We start from the raw sequence: 18,678 nt of genomic DNA, 5'->3' as shown, positions 1-18,678 counted from the left end.
TGTCAATACACAGCGTTTTGGGAAGTTGGGTTATTACCAATCTGGACCCCATGTCATTCGCGTGTGGCATTTTCGTCCCTCATTTTACCTCTAATCCCATTTGTTGCCTGCTAATTCGATTTCAATTACAATGTGACCCTTTTTGCTCAATTTATTAACTTTTAGTATTATTATTTTATTATTACTATTTTTGCTTTATTCCCGTAATTGATATATATTAATTTTCATTCATCTTCTTACATACTCATATTTTCCATATATAATATATGCGTATTTTAGTATATATATATTTTAAGTTCTTATAAATATATGCATATATTTATTTCATACGCTTTTCCAAATTTTTATTTTTATTTTTTAAAACTTTTATATACTTTATGCTTTATACATACATATACACCTTCCAAAATGCACATACATTTCCCATATGTTATAATTTAAGATATACATTCATTTTCTATAGTATATATATATATATATATATATATATTCTTAAATTATTATAAACATTTTATTCTATATATTCTATTATTTTATACATACTGTACATATATACTTATACATTTTTATTTTGTGAATATATACACATACACATTCTTTTATACTTTTATTTTATTTTCACAATTTTCATGCATGTTTATTAGTTTTTGTTTGAAATATTCCATTTTTTTCTATATGTATACTTGTATATGTGTGTTAAATATATGCATACACATGTTTTCAAATTTACTTGTATATTGTGCTTGAATTTATATATTTTGTAAATACATATATATTTTAAATTAAAGTATTCGTTTCATATTGTACATACCCTTTAGAAAATATATTTTGGTTTTGACAATACATCAAAGTTATTTTCTTGATTCAAAGGTTTTTAAAAAATAAAAGTAATACTCGTATTTAGGATTTTCAAGGAAATTGAGCCCTAACGTATTGGGTTCCGATTTTCTTCGTTAAATCTAAGAATCGAGCATTTCTCTTTAATAAAAAATAAGAACTCATTATTGGGAATTCAACATGTTGTGTCCTAACGTATTGGATGTGACGCATGGATTTCTCGAAATGAAGATTTTTTCTAAATAATAAAGGAAATATTCCGAGTTTGGGATTTTAGAGGAATTGTGCCCTAACGTATTAGGCCGCGATTTCTTAAATCTTGAATAAATGGATATTCTTTTAAATTTTTATTACACTAGTATTTTGGCCTTATTTATTTTTGAGGAAATAAGAATGTTGTGCCCTAACGCATTGGGTGTGGCATTTTCTTTCTTTGAAATGATAAAGGTCTTAATACGTAACGTTTTAAGTTTTTGCTAAAGATTATATTTTTAAAATTTTCGACCTTAAAACACTAATTAATTAACTAGGTACCAATTTTGGGCGTTATTTAGGTGCTAATCCTTCCTCGCACGTGAATCGACTCGAACTCGCTTTTTTCTAAAATTCGTAGACCAAAGTCATTTTTTAGGTGATCCAATCACACCTTAATAAAAGATTGGTGGCGACTCCCAATTTTCATTTTTTAAAAGTCGACAACCTAATTTTTTTTGTTTTCAAAAAAATGGTTTTGACAATAATATAACTTCTTTTAAATACGGAAGGACATATTCGTAATTTTCCTAACCAAGTTGGTGCTCGTTTGACTCGTGACACCATCTCAATCAAGGGTTTAAATAATAGTTTAGATATATACAATTGATGAATGTAATAAAGGGTGCAAATAAAATTAAAATGTATAAAAAATATCAAAATAAAATTTTGATTGAATGTTAAATTTAAAGTTTTCTAATGCAATTGCCATGGATTTAAAACTTCATCATATGTACATTTTTTATTATTTTTAATAAAAAGACTAAATTACCTCTAATAATATAACTTGTTTTAAATACAAGAGGACATTTTAGTAATTTACTTAATCGAGTTGGTGCTGAGTTGACTTGTGATACAAACTCAGTTAGGGGTTCAAATAATAGTGAGTATAGATAGATATACAATTGATGGGGGTGAAGTGTGCATAATAAAATTAAAATATATAAACAATATCAAACTAAAATTTTGGCTAAGTGGTAAATTTAAGGTTTTTTAATGCAGTTAGCATGGATTCAAATCCCATCCTATGCACATATCTTTTATAAATATTAAAATACTCTCAAATAATGTAACTTATTTTAAATGCGAAAAGACACTTTAGTAATTTTGCTAACCTAATTGGTACTAGGTTGACTTATCACACCAAATCGTTATGAGTTTAAATAATAGTATATATAAAATGTGTAAAAATATTAAAATAAAGCTTTGGTTGAGCGATAAATTTAAGGTTTTTCTAATGCAATTGGTATGAATTCATATCTCATCAAATGTATATTTTTATTATTATTTTAAATTAAAATATTAAAATAGCCTCAAAGAATATAATTTATTTTAAATATGAAATGATATTTTAGTAATTTCTCTAATCAAGTTGGTGTCCGTTGACTCGTGACACCAACTTACCCAAGAATTTAAATAATAATATAGATATATAGATTTGATGATGTAATAAAGTGTGAATAGTAAAATTAAAATGTTTAAAAGTTATCAAAATAAAGTTGTAGTTGAATGGTAACTTTAAGATTTTCTAATACAATTGGCATGGATTTAAATATCATAATATGCATATTTTATTGTTTTCAAAAATAAAAGGATTAAAGTACCGTTTAATAATATAACTTATATTAAATACGAGAGGATATTTTAGTAATCTACCTAATCAAATTAGTGCTTCGTTGACTCATAATACCAATTCAGTCAAGGGTTTAAATAATAATATAAATAAATATACAATTGATGAAGGTAATAATAGTGTGTATAATAAAATTGTAATGTATAATAATATCAAAACAAAGCTTTGATTGAGTGGTAAATTTAAGATTTTCTAATGTAATTGGCATGAATTCAAATCCTATCATATATATATTTTTATTGTTTTTCAATAAAAAAGACCAAAGTATCTTCAAATAACATAACTTATTTTAAATATGAAAGGATATTTTAGTAATTTTTCTAATCGAGTTGGTGTCTGGTTGGCTTATGACACCAACAACTCGATTAGAGGTTTAAATAATAGTATAGATAAAATGTGTAATAAAATATTAAAGTAAAGCTTTGGTTAAGTGATAAATTTAAGGCTTTCCTAGTGCAATTGGCATGAATTCAAATATCTTGTGTATATTTTTATTCTTTTTAAATAAAAAACTAAAGTATCCTTGAATAACTTAACTTATTTTAAACATAAAAGGACATTTTAGTAATTTTCCTAACCGAGTTGGTGCTTCGTTGACTTGTGACACCAACTCGGTCAGAGATTTAAATAATAATATAGATATATACATTTGATAAATGTAATAAAGTGTGAATAATAGAATTAAAATATATTAAAATAAAACTTTAGTTGAATGATAAATTTAAAGTTTTTTAATGTAATTAGCATAGATTCAAAATTCCATCGATGCGTATTTTTAAATAAAAAGATTAAAGTATCCTATAATAATATAACTTATTTTAAATATGAAGGATATTTTAGTAATTTTCTTAACCAAATTGATGCCAAATTGACTCATGACACCAATTCAATTAGAGGTTTAAATAATATATATTTGATATCAATATATATATATATATATTAGTAGTTGTTTTGTATACATTAGGCTTTACTATGGTATTCATTTTTCTTATTAAAATTAATTTTTAGTTATTGTATAAATTTTTTATTATACTAATAACCACAATTTTATTTTAAATGTAGAATCGTAAATATTGCCCTTCAATGTTTATATTTTTTTGTTAAATTTGAAATTTATTATTTTTTAGTTAAATTTGGCGATTAACCTTTTAAAAGAGTTAGATCACTTTTCTTTAAGGATAAATCTCAAAATTATACATAAACTTTGATTCAATATGGAATTTGATACATGAATTTTGATTTGGTGCAATTATACACATAAACTTTGATTGTAGTTCAAATATATACATGAAACTTTAATTTTATTCAATCATACACATTTAAAGAAATGAATACATCAATTTAATTTTATATTAGATAAATATAATTATACGTGTATGTAATATATAAACATAAAATGATGCTATATCAATAACCGTGTTAATAATTTGTGAGATTTGGATCAACTCAAAAGCTTATGTATAAAATTGCACAATATTAAAGTTCATGTATAAAATTGCATATTAGACCAAAGTCCATGTATGGTTTTAAGATTTATCCTTTCTTTAATAGAAATATTGACTCAAATATTAAATTATTAACGATGTTGGCGTGACAACTTGCGTGATAGTCCACATGTACTTCATGCTGACATAATATTATTTGTTTTATATGTCATGTCAACAAATAATGTAAAAATTATAAGAACATTCAAAAAATTTTAAAAATTCAAAAAAAGTAATAAATAAATAGCATGAAGTACATGTGGCTTGCCATATTTAAAAATTTAACGTTTTAGACTATATTTCCATTAAATTATATTATAGGTATAATTTTTTTTTGTAATAATTATAGAGAGTCGATAACATACTTGCTAAACTGTTGGATAAAAATTGCTTAAAACCATCCACTTACATGAAATTTTACATTATTTTTAGGGATGGAAATAGGGCGGGGTGGGGCGAGGCGGGGCGGATTTTTGCCCGCTCTGATCCCTACACGAAGCTTGATTAATCCACCCTGACCCTGCCCCGATCTCGGTTCTTAAGAAAAAAATCTGGCCCAAACCTAAAATTTAATAGCAAACCCAATTCAGCCCTAACTCAGTCGAACTCAAATTTAATTTAATTGTTTTATTTTTTAATTTTTAAGCAAATAGAATTAACTTTTTTGAGTATAGACTTAAAACTTAATATATATATTATTTATATATTTATTTTTTGAAAGTAAAAACTTAATATATGTATATATAATAGAGGCATTTTTATAAATATCTCAAGGCGAGGCAGAGTGGATTTACCTCAAACCCAACCCGACACAACTACTTTTCTAATTACATCCTACCTGACCCACCCCAAACTTGGTTTTCTAAAAAAATAAAATAAAATATGGCCCTAACGAATTGGGTCGAGTCGAAACTCGTCAGATTTGGGGATTTTTGCCATCCCTAATTATTTTTCTAGTTATTTGTTATTTTATTTATATTTATAGTAATTTATCATAATAATTATTAAATATTTAAATAAAATTTAACTTGATGATAATTAGTTTGCAATTTGAATATTTATTGCAATTTTTAAAAAATAATTAAATTTTAATATTTTTTACCATTTTTATAATTTTAATTATTTTAAATAATTTATTATAATTATTTGAAAAATCACATCATTTGTCTCGGTTTACCTTAGATGTGGTTTTTAAATAATTATAATAAATTTATTTATTTTAGAGATTTTTATTTTGAAATCTTTGTTGACGCTATAAAATAATACGTCAATATGAGGTACACAACTTACTTACTCGGTAAAGATGAATAAAATTTTTAATATAAAATATGAAAATTTTATGAATAAATTGCTTGAAACAGAAGTGATAATTTGAATGCAATGATTACTAAAAGCGAGTGAAGATGGATGCAAAGCCTGAGATTTAGATTTGTTTAAGCAAATGTCTCCACTAATCATTTTTAAATGACAGAACGATGAAACCATGTTCCACATTCCAATCATATATTTTCCTATTCTAATCTTCAACTCATTATTTTAATCAAATACAGCAAATTCATTTTGGTAATATTGAGTGAAATACTCGACTTTACATATAAAAAATTGAATATTATTGGGAAGGTATGTATGAATATTTTGACTACTCATTTAGTCAACTAAACCACAAATATGAAGCTCACTGTCATCATTCTGTCAAAAAACCCATATTTCATTACTTTCTCCGCGTTACAGTCATCATCCATCCAAACTTAGATTGCGTTACCAGCCGTCGGATCTTCCCTAAGGTGGAAATGGCGTGTATGTCTATTGCACAAATCGCGTCCCACAGCTCAATCATATCTATCAATTCAAGCCCCTCACGCTACACTCTTTCCTCGTGATTTCCTGCTTTCGTTTCCATACACAAGTATCCTACGTGTCCATTCCCTATTGGACACCTCACTCCTCTCTACTGGACACTTTGCACCACTATAAAAACATGAATGAATAAATTCTCCAACACAACAACAAATCATCCCATCCCATTCCATTCCATTCATTGCTTCTTCTGTGTTTCTTTGGGTTAATTCTTTTATTCATTATTTGCTGTTCGCCAACTTGGAACTTGTAACCTTCTTGTTGTGCAATTAAATCTTATTCACAATCAGAGACATCACATAATGGTGCGTAAAGGATGGAGCTTTTGGCAAGGATATGTTGTCCTGTTGGCCCTTGCTGTTGTTGTTAAGGCTGAGAGTCCTTACAGGTTCTTTGACTGGAATGTTACTTACGGTGATATTTTCCCACTTGGGGTTCGCCAGCAGGTTTGTTATGCTGCAGCTAGAAGTTATTCATCCATTTGTTTCCTTGTTTCAATATGCTGAAAGGGACGTTTTTTCAGGGAATTCTCATTAATGGACAATTTCCGGGGCCTGATATCTATTCAGTTACCAATGACAATCTCATTATTAACGTCCAGAACAACCTGGATGAACCTTTTCTTCTATCATGGTATGCAATTTACCAAATGAACATCATTCATATGTTGGAAACATTCTTTGTTTGTATCTGAGATTGGGTTTTAATTATATGAAACAGGAATGGGTTGCAACAAAGGAGAAACTCGTACGAGGATGGAGTGTATGGAACTACATGCCCCATTCCACCAGGCAAGAATTTCACTTACATTTTACAAGTGAAAGATCAAATCGGTAGCTTTTTCTATTTCCCTTCTCTTGCTTTCCACAAAGCGGCTGGCGGCTTTGGAGGCATCAGGGTCCTCAGTAGGCCCAGAATCCCAGTCCCTTTCCCTGACCCTGCTGGCGATTTCACCCTTCTTATTGGCGACTGGTTCAAAAATGACCACAGGGTAATTACAACATAAACTTACCATCTCATGAAAACAACTTTCATTGTTTTCATATATCTTGTTCTTAATCAAAGTAATTTTATTGCAGCAATTGAAAGCAATGCTAGATGGTGGTCATAAGCTTCCCTTCCCTGATGGTATTCTAATAAATGGTCATGGGCTTAATGGTGCTTCTTTCACAGTTGAACAAGGTGGTGCACTTTTCCCTGCACATTTGAAAAGTTTCGATTTGCTTTTTTGCATTGCAAAGATGATGAACAACAATTGGTGTTTATATTCTTGACAGGCAAAACTTACAGGTTTCGGATATCAAATGTTGGGCTTCAAAATTCGTTGAATTTCCGCATTCAGGGTCACAAAATGAAGCTGGTGGAAGTAGAGGGAACCCATACTGTTCAGACCATCTATGAATCACTTGATGTCCACGTGGGTCAGTCCTATTCTGTGCTTGTTACTATGGATCAAGCTGCCCAGGATTTCTACATCGTGGCCTCAACTCGTTTCACTGACAACATCCTTTCCACCACTGCCACCCTTCATTACAGTAACTCCAACAAGGCAGTGTCTGGCCCTATTCCTGCTGGACCAACCGACCAAATCGATTGGTCTCTTAACCAGGCTCGATCCATCAGGTAAAAACTTCATTTCTTACATATTTGACCCCCCCCTTTTTTTAATGATCTTAATCTTATACTTTTCCATTTTGGTGCATTTCAGGACCAACCTGACCGCAAGTGGACCAAGGCCGAATCCGCAGGGTTCATACCACTATGGTCTCATTAACATTACTAGAACAATCAAGGTAGTGAGCTCAGCTGCTCAAGTCAAGGGGAAGCAAAGATACGCTGTTAACAGTGTGTCTTTTGTTCCAACTGATACCCCTCTGAAGCTAGCCGATTACTTCAAGATTGGAGGTGTTTTTCGAGTTGGAAGCATCCCAGATAACCCAACCGGTCAAAACATGTACCTTGACACATCGGTTATGGGTGCTGATTATCGAGCTTTTGTGGAAATTGTGTTTGAGAACCATGAAAACATTGTCCAGACATGGCATATTGATGGATATGCCTTTTGGGTTGTTGGGTAAGAACTTGAATACTAGTCAAAATCCTATGTTTCTCTTATGCAAATCCCATGTTTTTTTTTCACTCAACTTAACGTTACTTGTCAATGGCAGCATGAATGGAGGAGTGTGGACTCCAAACAGTCGTGAAGAATACAATTTAAGAGATGCGGTTTCACGATCCACCACACAGGTTAGAAACTTGATAGATTATTACGTTTTTACTCAACCATTTCCATCATATTTCAGGAAACTAAAAGAATGGGTGTTTGTTTGCAGGTATATCCTAAATCATGGACTGCTATTTACATGGCTCTTGATAATGTTGGAATGTGGAATGTGAGAAGTGAGTTTTGGGCACGGCAATATCTTGGGCAGCAATTTTACTTGAGAGTTTATACACCTGTGAACTCACTCAGGGATGAATATCTCATTCCAAAGAATGCTTTGCTTTGTGGCAGAGCCCAAGGAAGAAGCACAAGGCCTCTTTGAAACATTTCCAGTAGCCGAAATTGTTGATAATCAACCATTATTCAATTATAAAATGCCTCAATTCTTTTCTTTTTTTGTTTCACCAGAATCTGTATTTGGTTTTGTAACTAAAGAAATGAAAATAATTGTATTAAATTAAAACATTCTTTTTGCTGAGGAAATAATACAAGGCTCAATTTCTGTGATAAATAAGCAGTGTATTTGTAGACACTATTGTGAAACATCAAATGTTAGCATAAACAACTCTGCATCAAAATATAGAGATATTTGTAAACAAATGAAATTTATGCTTATTTTTGTCTTAAGAAAAGCCAAATAGCTCAATGATGAGAAAGAAGGGTTGAAGGAAAGGTCAATCTGGCCATGGAATCTTACATTCCACCCAATGGCACAATACAAGGAATAAGTACAAGAAAAACTCGTCCTGCATTGCATTTTAGTTCTTTTACCGAAAAAATAGATAAATTAGACCTAAAGACGGAACCAAGTAGAGGCCAAGGGGCTATGGCCCCCCAAAGTTTAATATTTTTTTAATATAATTTTTTTTTGTAAATATGCTATGACTCTCATAACAATATAAGTAGTTCCCTCCAATATTTTTATAGTATTTAAAAAAATATTAAAAAATTTATTCTTAATGAAAACAAAGAGAAAATCTTCTTGAAGAAGTTAAATCACTCATAATGACTTTTGAATGATATTTTTTGTTAAATAATAATTTAATATTTATTTAATATTTTACTTAAAATAATAATATTTTATAAGTAATATAATATATATATATATATATATATATATAAAGAAAAGAAAAGAAAAGATGACCAGATTTTTATCATCTTTCTTCTTCATATTGGTGCTTAGTAAGAAAAGAACAAAAAAACTTTAGCTTGGCCCCCAAAGATTAACATCCTGGCTTTGTTGCTGATTAGACTCTCTATGATTTAAATGAGTGAGCAAAATTTTGTTTATATTTTTTATGATCTTTTTAATAATTTTTAAATTTTAAAAGGGCTCAATTGATTTTATTTTATTTTAGTTTGTTATTAATTCTTTTTTGACCCTTTAGCCTTAGTTTAAAAATTTTCTAATTTACTTCCAATTAAAAAGTAGATATTAAATTGAATAAATGTATAAAGTTTGAAGGCTATGCCTTATATGTAATCACCAAAACAAATATTTAACGTGCAATTTTAACGGAAATACTATTTGCTCACTCATCTAACAGAGAGGGACTAATTTGCCTAGGGACTAAAATGCAATCTAAGATATAGTATAAAGGGTTTTATGGTACTTTTACCCACAATACAATAATATAAATATATAATGTCGTAATTTTGACTACCTTGACGGTATTTCCTATGACTAGTTTGCATATAAGGTGGTGAAATGAAGGTTATAGTACCAAAATATAGAGAAAACGGTCCTCGATTTCCCATGGAAAAAAGGTTTGTGTTTGTAGTATTCTCATTGGCCATAGGTGTTGTTCAATCAGTAAATGCAGAGGTGCCAGCCATCTTCGTACTAGGAGACTCCACATCTGATGTTGGAACCAACAATTATTTGCTTCAAAGTACCATAAAAGCTAACTTCCCACACCATGGGGTCGATTTCCCTTTTGCCATACCAACTGGCAGATTCAGCAATGGCTTCAATACTGCTGATTATCTTGGTTAGTATACTATTTACTACTCCTCAGGCCTTCCCTGATATAGATATGCTTTAACATGTGATCATTCATCATTACATTAACCCCGCTTTGTCTTGTCTGATGGTTTCATTGTCAGCTAAACTATTTGGTTTCAAGAAAAGCCCACCACCATTTTTTTCTCAAAACGTAAAATTTTCGATTAAGATACGTAAGTTCAGAGGTATAAACTTCTCATCCGCAGGATCTGGCCTTCTTGGCTCGACCGGACAAACAACAGTAAGTCCTCTTAATTTCTGCAAAGCATGAACTAACATTGGTTGCTCAATATTTATTGTCAATTAACATTTCCTATATTGATTCCATAGCCACTGCAAAAGAATGTTGTCACAATGGGGGAACAGTTGCTCCAATTCTCTACAGTTCACAATGATCTCTTGGCTTTCAAAGGTCCATTAGAAACCGAGAAGTTTCTCTCCAAGTCTCTGTTCTTCATCAGCATTGGTAGCAATGACATTATGAATAATTACTATTCAAGCAACCCGATACCAAAGGAATACTTCATACCCAAATTAGGACTCGTATATGAGAAACATTTGAGGGTGAGAGTTCATTCTTTCTTGTTTGAATTAGCATCACCATCACTTAAGAGATCCTAAGGTATAATCACAAAAATGTATCTTACCTGGATTCTTCATTTCCCCAGACTTAACCACGTCTAACACGTATATGAGTATGATATGTGAAAAGCTTCGAAAATTTGAGTATATGCAGGAAACGTACCTGAAGTCCAAGTAACATAGCTTAAAAGGAACAACTATGTCATGCTTAACAAGAAATAATATTTGTCCATGCAGAACCTAATCAGTCTTGGGGCAAGGAAGTTTGGCATAGTAAGTGTTCCAGCACTTGGGTGTTGCCCATCTCAAAGGATTTATCAAACTAACGGTGAATGTTTGGAGGAGTTGAACAACCAAGCAAGGGCTTTCTTTTCAACAATGAAGCTCCTTTTGGGCAACCTCCGTTTAGAATACAAGGACATAAAGTATTCTCTTGGAAATACAGTTGATATGACACTGAATGTCATCGATAACGCTCTAGCATTCAGTAAGCTTTTCGCAGTCAGAATGATAATAGTAATAGACGGTGTAAACATGATCTAATGATCTTCATTTCAACTTTCATTTGTTTTCCCAGATTTTAAATATGTGAAAACCGCATGTTGTGGAAGCGGCACATTGAATGCACAAGGCTCTTGTACTCCCATATCTGATCTTTGCTCAAATCGCAATGAATACTTGTTCTGGGATTCGTTCCACCCGACACAAACTGCTTCAAAGTTGGCAGCTTTTACACTCTACGGTGGTGAACTAAGATTCGTATCCCCTATCAATTTTTCCCAGCTGCCAGATGCTTAACACATAGAGTGCCTTAAAACTTAATGAACCATATAAAAATTTATCTGCTTGTAGCAGAACAGTAAGAGATCGGTTTACTTGCATTTTGCCAAAACAAGAATCTAGTATCTAGAAAATAGGCAGGTTGCCAATGTAATCTTATAACCAGGATTTCTAACTGGAATTTATGGATATAAGAAACAGATTCTAATGAATAAAAGATGTTACGGCACAAAGCTGGAAGCCAGAATAGATGCAAAATAGAATAGGTTTTATATTGCTGCATATATGAAGTCATAGACATGGGCGAGAAAGCTGTAGAAAATTAGCTCATTCTGGCCTATAATTGATCTATATTTACAGGCCGGATAGGTTAGAAGAGATCAAATTTGGTTGGATGGTCATCTATTTTGCATGAGCAGATCCAGTTTAGTTAGGAAAAAGATAGGAAATTTTTATGACTTATCTAGGTATTGTCCAATGCCATGGTTCCAACACTTGATAACTCATATCGTCTCAACATATCTGTTTCACCTATGGAACCAAGTCCATTTAGGAGTTGATCTTTCTCCCTTTGCATCTCTAGCCAGTACTCTGAGTCCTCAAATAACCTTCGTATCTGTCCAAACAAAGCAAATAACATGATCCTCATTGATCGGTACAGCTCTATATTAATTGATTATGATAGAATTCAAAGATGATAGATGATGACCGAAGTGATTGAAAAGCAAAATTTATCTAAAAAAAAAAAAGAAATTTCACCATCTTCATTGTTGGCCTTTGGGAAGATGAATGCACGAGGCAGAGGCGTGCTATAAACATCATTACTTCCATCTCTTCCTTCTTGTAATTTTGGTTCAAGAAAGGATCAACTAGATGCTCACATAGGCCAAACCGCAGTAAAGATCTTGCCTGAAAGATAGTTAGACCGTAAAACTTAAAGCTTTTAGACATAAAAACTTGATTTATGGTATAACATGTCAATATATTACCCAAAGCACCAAGCTTTCATGGTTTCTCTGGTTGCTTTGAATAGCGTCTTTCCCTGTAATAAGTTCCAGTAGCACAACCCCATAGGAATAAACATCTATCTTTTCATCAATCTTTCCACACACCATGTACTCTGGTGCCAAGTATCCAAATGTCCTAACAATGTCAATTGGCTTTGTGTTTGCTGAGACTTGATAAGATTGATTATGCACTACAGCTGCTCCAAAACCCGAGAGCTACAAAAGATATCCAGCATAAGTTGCGAGTAGGGAAAGTTATTTTGCTTTATAAAATGCATCTTGAAGTAGATGCATATATCTCAGCATACACTTCAGATTTAAGGTTCTAATGTTGGCTGTATTAAGAGTAGAAGCCGAATTGAAAGAGAAACTGTCTATTAAGCATCAAAGACATTTGAACATGGGTGTATACTTACTTGCGGTTGCCAATTATCAGAGAGAAGAATGTTAGATGGATTCACATTTCTATGAATGATGGGAGGATCACAAGAATGGTGAAGGTAGTCCAGGGCCTTGGCTACACCAATTGCAATAGTCATCCTCTCAGCCCACTTGAGTTGTTTTAAACATTGTTTCAAGCTTCCATTTAGAAGATTATAAACAATTGCATGCAATTCTTTGCTATCACAGTACCCAATTATCTCAACTATGTTCTCATGATTTATGCTGGATAATGTCTCTACTTCTCGAAGAAGATCCTTTGCAGACCAACGTGTGGTTTTGAGGACTTTCACAGCTGCAGCATGACCGTCCTCGAGATTAGCTTGATACACCATAGCATTTCCTCCCTTCCCAATCACCATGGTGGGGCTGAAATTATCCGTGGCAACACTGAGCTCTTCCAGTCTAAACCGTCTGCAGGACCATACTGCTTCTTGGGATGCCATCCTGCAAAACCTCCTCGTCACATTCACATTTTTCTTCGGATTCTGCTGGCCTCCACCACTGGTTTGCCATGTGGATGACGATGATGCAGAAGAAGATGGCATAGTGAATGACTTTTTAAACTGATGTCCAGGAACTTTCTTCTTGAGAATGTAATGTCCTTCGCTATCAATTCGACATGTTGACGGTGATGCTGAAGACAATGGTACCGTCAACGACTTTTGTAACTGACGGGAGCTTGTCGATTGATCAACCACAGAGTTTGCCTGGGAAGATGATAAACAAGGTTGAAAAGGTACACCTGCAGAACCTTGCTGGGAAGTTCCCTGCTGTCGGATTACAATTCTCCCAGCACCGTCCATCACCAAAAGGGTGCATGTGGGTGGCAAACTTTTAAGACAAGTGCTTACAGCCAAATTCTTTGGCCTACAGAAAACAAAAACCATGGAAATATCAGATAGAAACATATGGAGATTCATTAAACATTAAACAGTCTTCTCATTACCCTGAAATGTTGCATCCAATTGCAAGGATTGTAGCATAATGTTCTCGAACTTGATGAGATAGCACTGAGATATAGGAGTTTCCAGTACAGATTTTAACAAGAAAATCAACCTGCATCCGGAAAATAGATAAATAAGAAGTCCAGTTCCGTAATGTAATTATCTTAAATCATACTTTTACCTGTTTGGATTTACAGAGATCTTCATGGATGTGGAAAGTGTTGGGATCGAAAGCATCATTCATTTGTTGGACATGTACTGCTAAAACATTGTCACCCGGCTTGACAAGCAGGCAGAGTAACTGGAGCAGCATTTCTCGGCTGCAGTTATCAGATTTTAGACCAACTATTACGGTTTTGTTCTTCACTGTCTTGCCACTCAGATAAGACATAATTCTGCAATTGATCTTTGCATTTCCACCCATGATTCAGATTATATCTAACAAGCTTCAGCCACCATTCCAGTTCATAACGAGGTCCTTTATTTTTATTTTTTTCAGATTTTAGGGTTTTGGAATTTGACGTTTGGTTGGGGAGGACGAGGACAGAGCTTTAAATCAATTAGTGGGCAGTGGTATGTGTACACATTCTCCCAATTGGCAAAGTAATTACTTCAGTTTGGTGAAGTAGTTACAACAAGATATCAAGTGCCCACGCTTAAGCTCCTAACTAGCCTCAATTCAGCTCAAAAAAGAAAAACCCTCCAATTAATATTTTTCAACTTCAATATCCCTAAATCCAAAGGCTTAATGTGTACTTCAGGGGACTAAAGTAAACAAATTCTTAAAAATCATTAAAAATTGTAAATAAAATATGTATATCCTTTCACTTGTCTAAATGCAAAGACGGTTCATGCTTCTTCTTTTTTTTATCACAGGCAGCACTTTTCACAGTTTCCCTGCTTTCTAATGGCTCATAGCTCAAACATCTATTGCATTGTTCCATGAAAGAGCTTGACATCTGAAAGCCCATTTGAGGGTTCTCTCTACGGAATTTGAACAAAGAGGAGGAGGAGCTAAATAGTTTATCTCTTGAGTTGAACCACCCCTGCATGTGTGGAGTTTCTAGACTCATCGCCATCGAAAACCATAAACCCAGAAATAAAAAACACAAATGATCAAATAAAAAGCAAGCTATATAGCTAATCTCACTCAAAACACCATTTGAAAGAGGGGAGTACTTAAAAAAGGACTAAATTATTAGTAAGTTTATAGTAACTTAACTTCAACAAGTTATTTACAAAAGTTAGTTTAACTAACGTTAGATGTGGGAAGAACGAGCAAATTTGTAACTTCATCACTCCATTAGTAAATTTATAATTTAATCATTTTTAACTTAGATTTGATCATGAATAAAACTATTCGTTCAAACTTGAAGTTTCGTCCAAAAAATAAGAGAGATCTGAGAAATTTATAGGCTCGAAAAATGAATTTAGATAAAAGATAAAGTCCATTTTCTAGATGGATCAAGCCTCATGTAAAAATTTTTGGCCCGACCCAAATCTTCTACTTTGTTGTTGTTTTATTGTTATTTTGCTATCATTCTATTATTATATTATATAAATTTTATTTTATTGTTAATTTTACTATTATTTTATTTTCAATTTATTAAAAAATATCTATTTTAATGTTTTTAATGTAGTTTGTGTATTATATTTTTTAAATTTATTTTTATATAAAAAATAATCTAAAAAAATGTCAGATGAGGCTTCACAGGACTAGGAGGTGATCTTTGGAGCGGTCTGTTGGCACCTTTGGAAACAGAGAAATGGGATGCTGTTTGACTTAGACTACAAAGACCATGAGGGGGTTCTGAGCCGGAGTTACAGATTGGAGGAAAGGCCAGCAGATGGATGGTACAAGGTGAACTCGAATGGAGCCCTCCGAACTGGGGATGGGATAGCAGCTAGTGGCGGGGTTATTCGAGATTCTCATGGACAATAGTTGCGGGGTTATTCCAGGAGTATCGAGATATGTTCGGTGATGGAAACAAAAGCTTGGGATGTCTACGATGGCTTGGTGCAGGCTTGGCAAATGGGCGATCGACGAGTGGTGTTGGAAATTGATAGTGCAACTGCTGTCCATATGCTCCTAGGATGCGAGGCAGAGAATCGGGGAAGTGGATTTTTGCGCGCTGCCAAGGAAATGCTCAAAAGGGACTGGATAGTTAAAGTGCAACATGTACAGAGAGAGGGAACACAGTAGCTGATGGGTAGCTGCAATTTCTAAGGGTCGGCTACTGTTTAAAAACTTACGATACTCCTCATGAGATTTTGAGGCTGCTATTATTAGATAATTGTCATTGGTTAGATAGCCAAATGTACATCCCTTGCTCCTGCTTCTATTCAACCAAAAAAAAAAAACTAATTAAAGAGATGTACTACTAGATTATCTTGTAATTAAACACTTATTATTTCATTAATAAAGTTCATCAACCCTTCTTTTCACAATATACTTTTTATTTAATTAGTTGGATTAAAACAAAAAATTTAAAGAAAAAAATCTAAGATTTTTATTTGGTTGAGAGGATATAAAATGACTTAATATCACATTTTATTTAATGAAACATGGGAGTGATCAAGTTATAAATTTACTAATAATTGAGTGATTAAATTATAAATTATTGAATAATCAAATTGTAAATTTACTAATCTCATCTAACATTGATTACACTTATAACTTCGACTAATTGCAACTCGAGAACCTCTTGTGTGGGTTTATTTTAAGATTGGTATATATGGAGGTACTAAATCGACTATTTATCCCCTACTTGATATTTAAACAGATCTTTTTCAATTTTATTGGTACCTAAATTTAGAAACCAATTTAATGTATTTTTAGATACTTAACTATTACCGTTAAAATACATTGATGTGACACTAAAATCAATAGCATAATAACATATGACAACATAAAATTTTGACAAGTGGTAAAAATTTAAAATTTATAAATAAAAAATTTACGTGTCAAAATATGAGACTATCAAATGTCATTATACTAATGACTCACATCATTATATTTTAACTGTGTTAGTTAGGTACAAAAAATATTGATTAATTATTTCTAAATTTAAGTACTACATTTAAGCACCGAATAGCTAAGTTTAGGTAACTCCATATAACTAGAAAAATAATAATAAAAAAATGAAACAAAAGGCAGCTCTAGTTTCAAAAGCAAATTTCAACCCAAAACAAATGCAATAAAATCAATCATGCTTTTTCTTTATTCATTACTAGATTTCTTTATTCTTTTTGTTTTCCCTTAATTGTTCTTGAGATCCTTGGACAAACTCGAATTTATTCAACAGACTTCTTTTACACTATTTCCGAAATTGCAGAGAAGGAACATAGCAACATAAGTAGCCACCTACAATCATATATCTGCTTTTTAAAGAAGCAAATCGATATAACATTACAGGATCTTAATCCATGTCAAACTCACGAAACATGTTTTTCAAAGATATCCAAAATAGGTACAGATTTCTAAGTCAGAAAAACAAGAGTTTGTTGTATCATATGCAGATCAAACATAATTTTGAGGTGAATTCGTCTAAGACCACTGAAAATCCAACTCTTCATGTAAACATACTGTATTCGAGTCTCACACCCATGTCCAAGTATCAATAGTACTTCAAACGTAACGAGTCTTCTTGGTTAGCTCATCCTTGAAAGGTAAAACGGGAACTTAATCACATAGGTAAGAAACCGCCAATCAACTAACAGACTTTGCCTGGTATGGTCATTAAAAGAAAGCAATTAAAGCACACTATGAGCTAATGCCTGTTGGCACTACTGGATCTAAGGCATTATGGTCTTTGATCGATAGAAATCAAATGGTATTTTCAGTAAAGCATTTTCAATAAGCTCGTGCCAAAAAGCTCCACAATGTTCAGCATTTAACCACAAGAATACACTTACAAGATCTGAATAGATGCATCAAGATCTAATTGTTGCACAGCAAGATAAATAACATTTCACAGATTTGAAGCATCAAAATTTCTTATTTAATCCAGATTCCAATCCTAGAGTTAGATTGTTGACACCATTTTTTTGTGAAAACGGGGTTGACTTGGATTTTAAAAATAAGAACGAATACGGGAGTCGCCACCAATCCTTTTTGATAAGGTGTGATCGGGTCACCTTGAAAAATGGTCGTTTTTAATAAATAATTTGATTTTATTAAAACAACGATTTTGGTCCACGAAATTTAGAAAAACGGGTTCGGGAGTTGGTTACGTACGAGGAAGGATTAGCACCCTCGTAACGCCCAAAATTGGTACCTAGTTGATTAATTAATGTCTTAGCGTCGAAGATTAAAAACTTTAAAGAAGATTTAAAATGCGATTATTTATTGAAATGTTGAAAATTTTCGAGAAAATGGCATATTTCACGTTAATCGAGAAAGAGAATTATATCCAGTAAATTAGGACACAATGTCTTGAATTCCCAATGCGCGAATGAATGCCAAAAATTTACTTATTTAAAAGATATTTAGCCATCTCTCAAAAAAAAAAGGATCATGCCCAGTAAGTTAGGACACGATCTCCTCTTAATTCCCGAGATCGTTTAAAACTTGAGTTTGAAAGGATTCGTGTATTTAGACTAATTGTGAAAATTAAAACCCAGTAAGTT

The 18,678-nt window shown here is 32.3% G+C and overlaps 3 protein-coding genes across 3 annotated transcripts; 2 read left to right on the top strand and 1 right to left on the bottom strand.

The window, feature by feature from the left end:
• The first annotated feature begins 6,203 nt into the window (after positions 1–6,203).
• LOC105762963 (L-ascorbate oxidase homolog) lies at positions 6,204–8,801 on the top strand. Its single transcript, XM_012580964.2, has 8 exons — positions 6,204–6,509; positions 6,587–6,696; positions 6,784–7,054; positions 7,143–7,245; positions 7,341–7,686; positions 7,772–8,137; positions 8,232–8,310; positions 8,397–8,801. The coding sequence occupies exons 1-8, from the start codon at positions 6,366–6,368 to the stop codon at positions 8,607–8,609; spliced, it is 1,632 nt and encodes a 543-aa protein (XP_012436418.1). The 5' UTR covers positions 6,204–6,365; the 3' UTR covers positions 8,610–8,801.
• Positions 8,802–10,003: 1,202 nt separating this feature from the next.
• On the top strand, positions 10,004–11,741 carry LOC105762960 (GDSL esterase/lipase At5g55050). Its single transcript, XM_012580961.2, has 5 exons — positions 10,004–10,278; positions 10,394–10,533; positions 10,623–10,856; positions 11,112–11,361; positions 11,452–11,741. Exons 1-5 carry the CDS (start codon positions 10,044–10,046, stop codon positions 11,670–11,672), a joined length of 1,080 nt encoding a protein of 359 aa, XP_012436415.1. The 5' UTR covers positions 10,004–10,043; the 3' UTR covers positions 11,673–11,741.
• A 160-nt stretch (positions 11,742–11,901) lies between these two features.
• Positions 11,902–15,139, bottom strand: LOC105762959 (PTI1-like tyrosine-protein kinase 2). Its single transcript, XM_012580960.2, has 6 exons — positions 14,231–15,139; positions 14,052–14,161; positions 13,078–13,972; positions 12,644–12,877; positions 12,414–12,563; positions 11,902–12,270 (listed from the first exon to the last, which is right to left on the bottom strand). Exons 1-6 carry the CDS (start codon positions 14,471–14,473, stop codon positions 12,118–12,120), a joined length of 1,785 nt encoding a protein of 594 aa, XP_012436414.1. The 5' UTR covers positions 14,474–15,139; the 3' UTR covers positions 11,902–12,117.
• Positions 15,140–18,678: the final 3,539 nt, after the last annotated feature.

Source organism: Gossypium raimondii, chromosome 12 (genome assembly GCF_025698545.1).
Source record: "Gossypium raimondii isolate GPD5lz chromosome 12, ASM2569854v1, whole genome shotgun sequence".
Classification (NCBI taxonomy): domain Eukaryota; kingdom Viridiplantae; phylum Streptophyta; class Magnoliopsida; order Malvales; family Malvaceae; genus Gossypium; species Gossypium raimondii.
The sequence above is the reverse complement of the archived record's forward strand: the minus strand, read 5'-3'. Positions and strand labels throughout refer to the sequence as shown.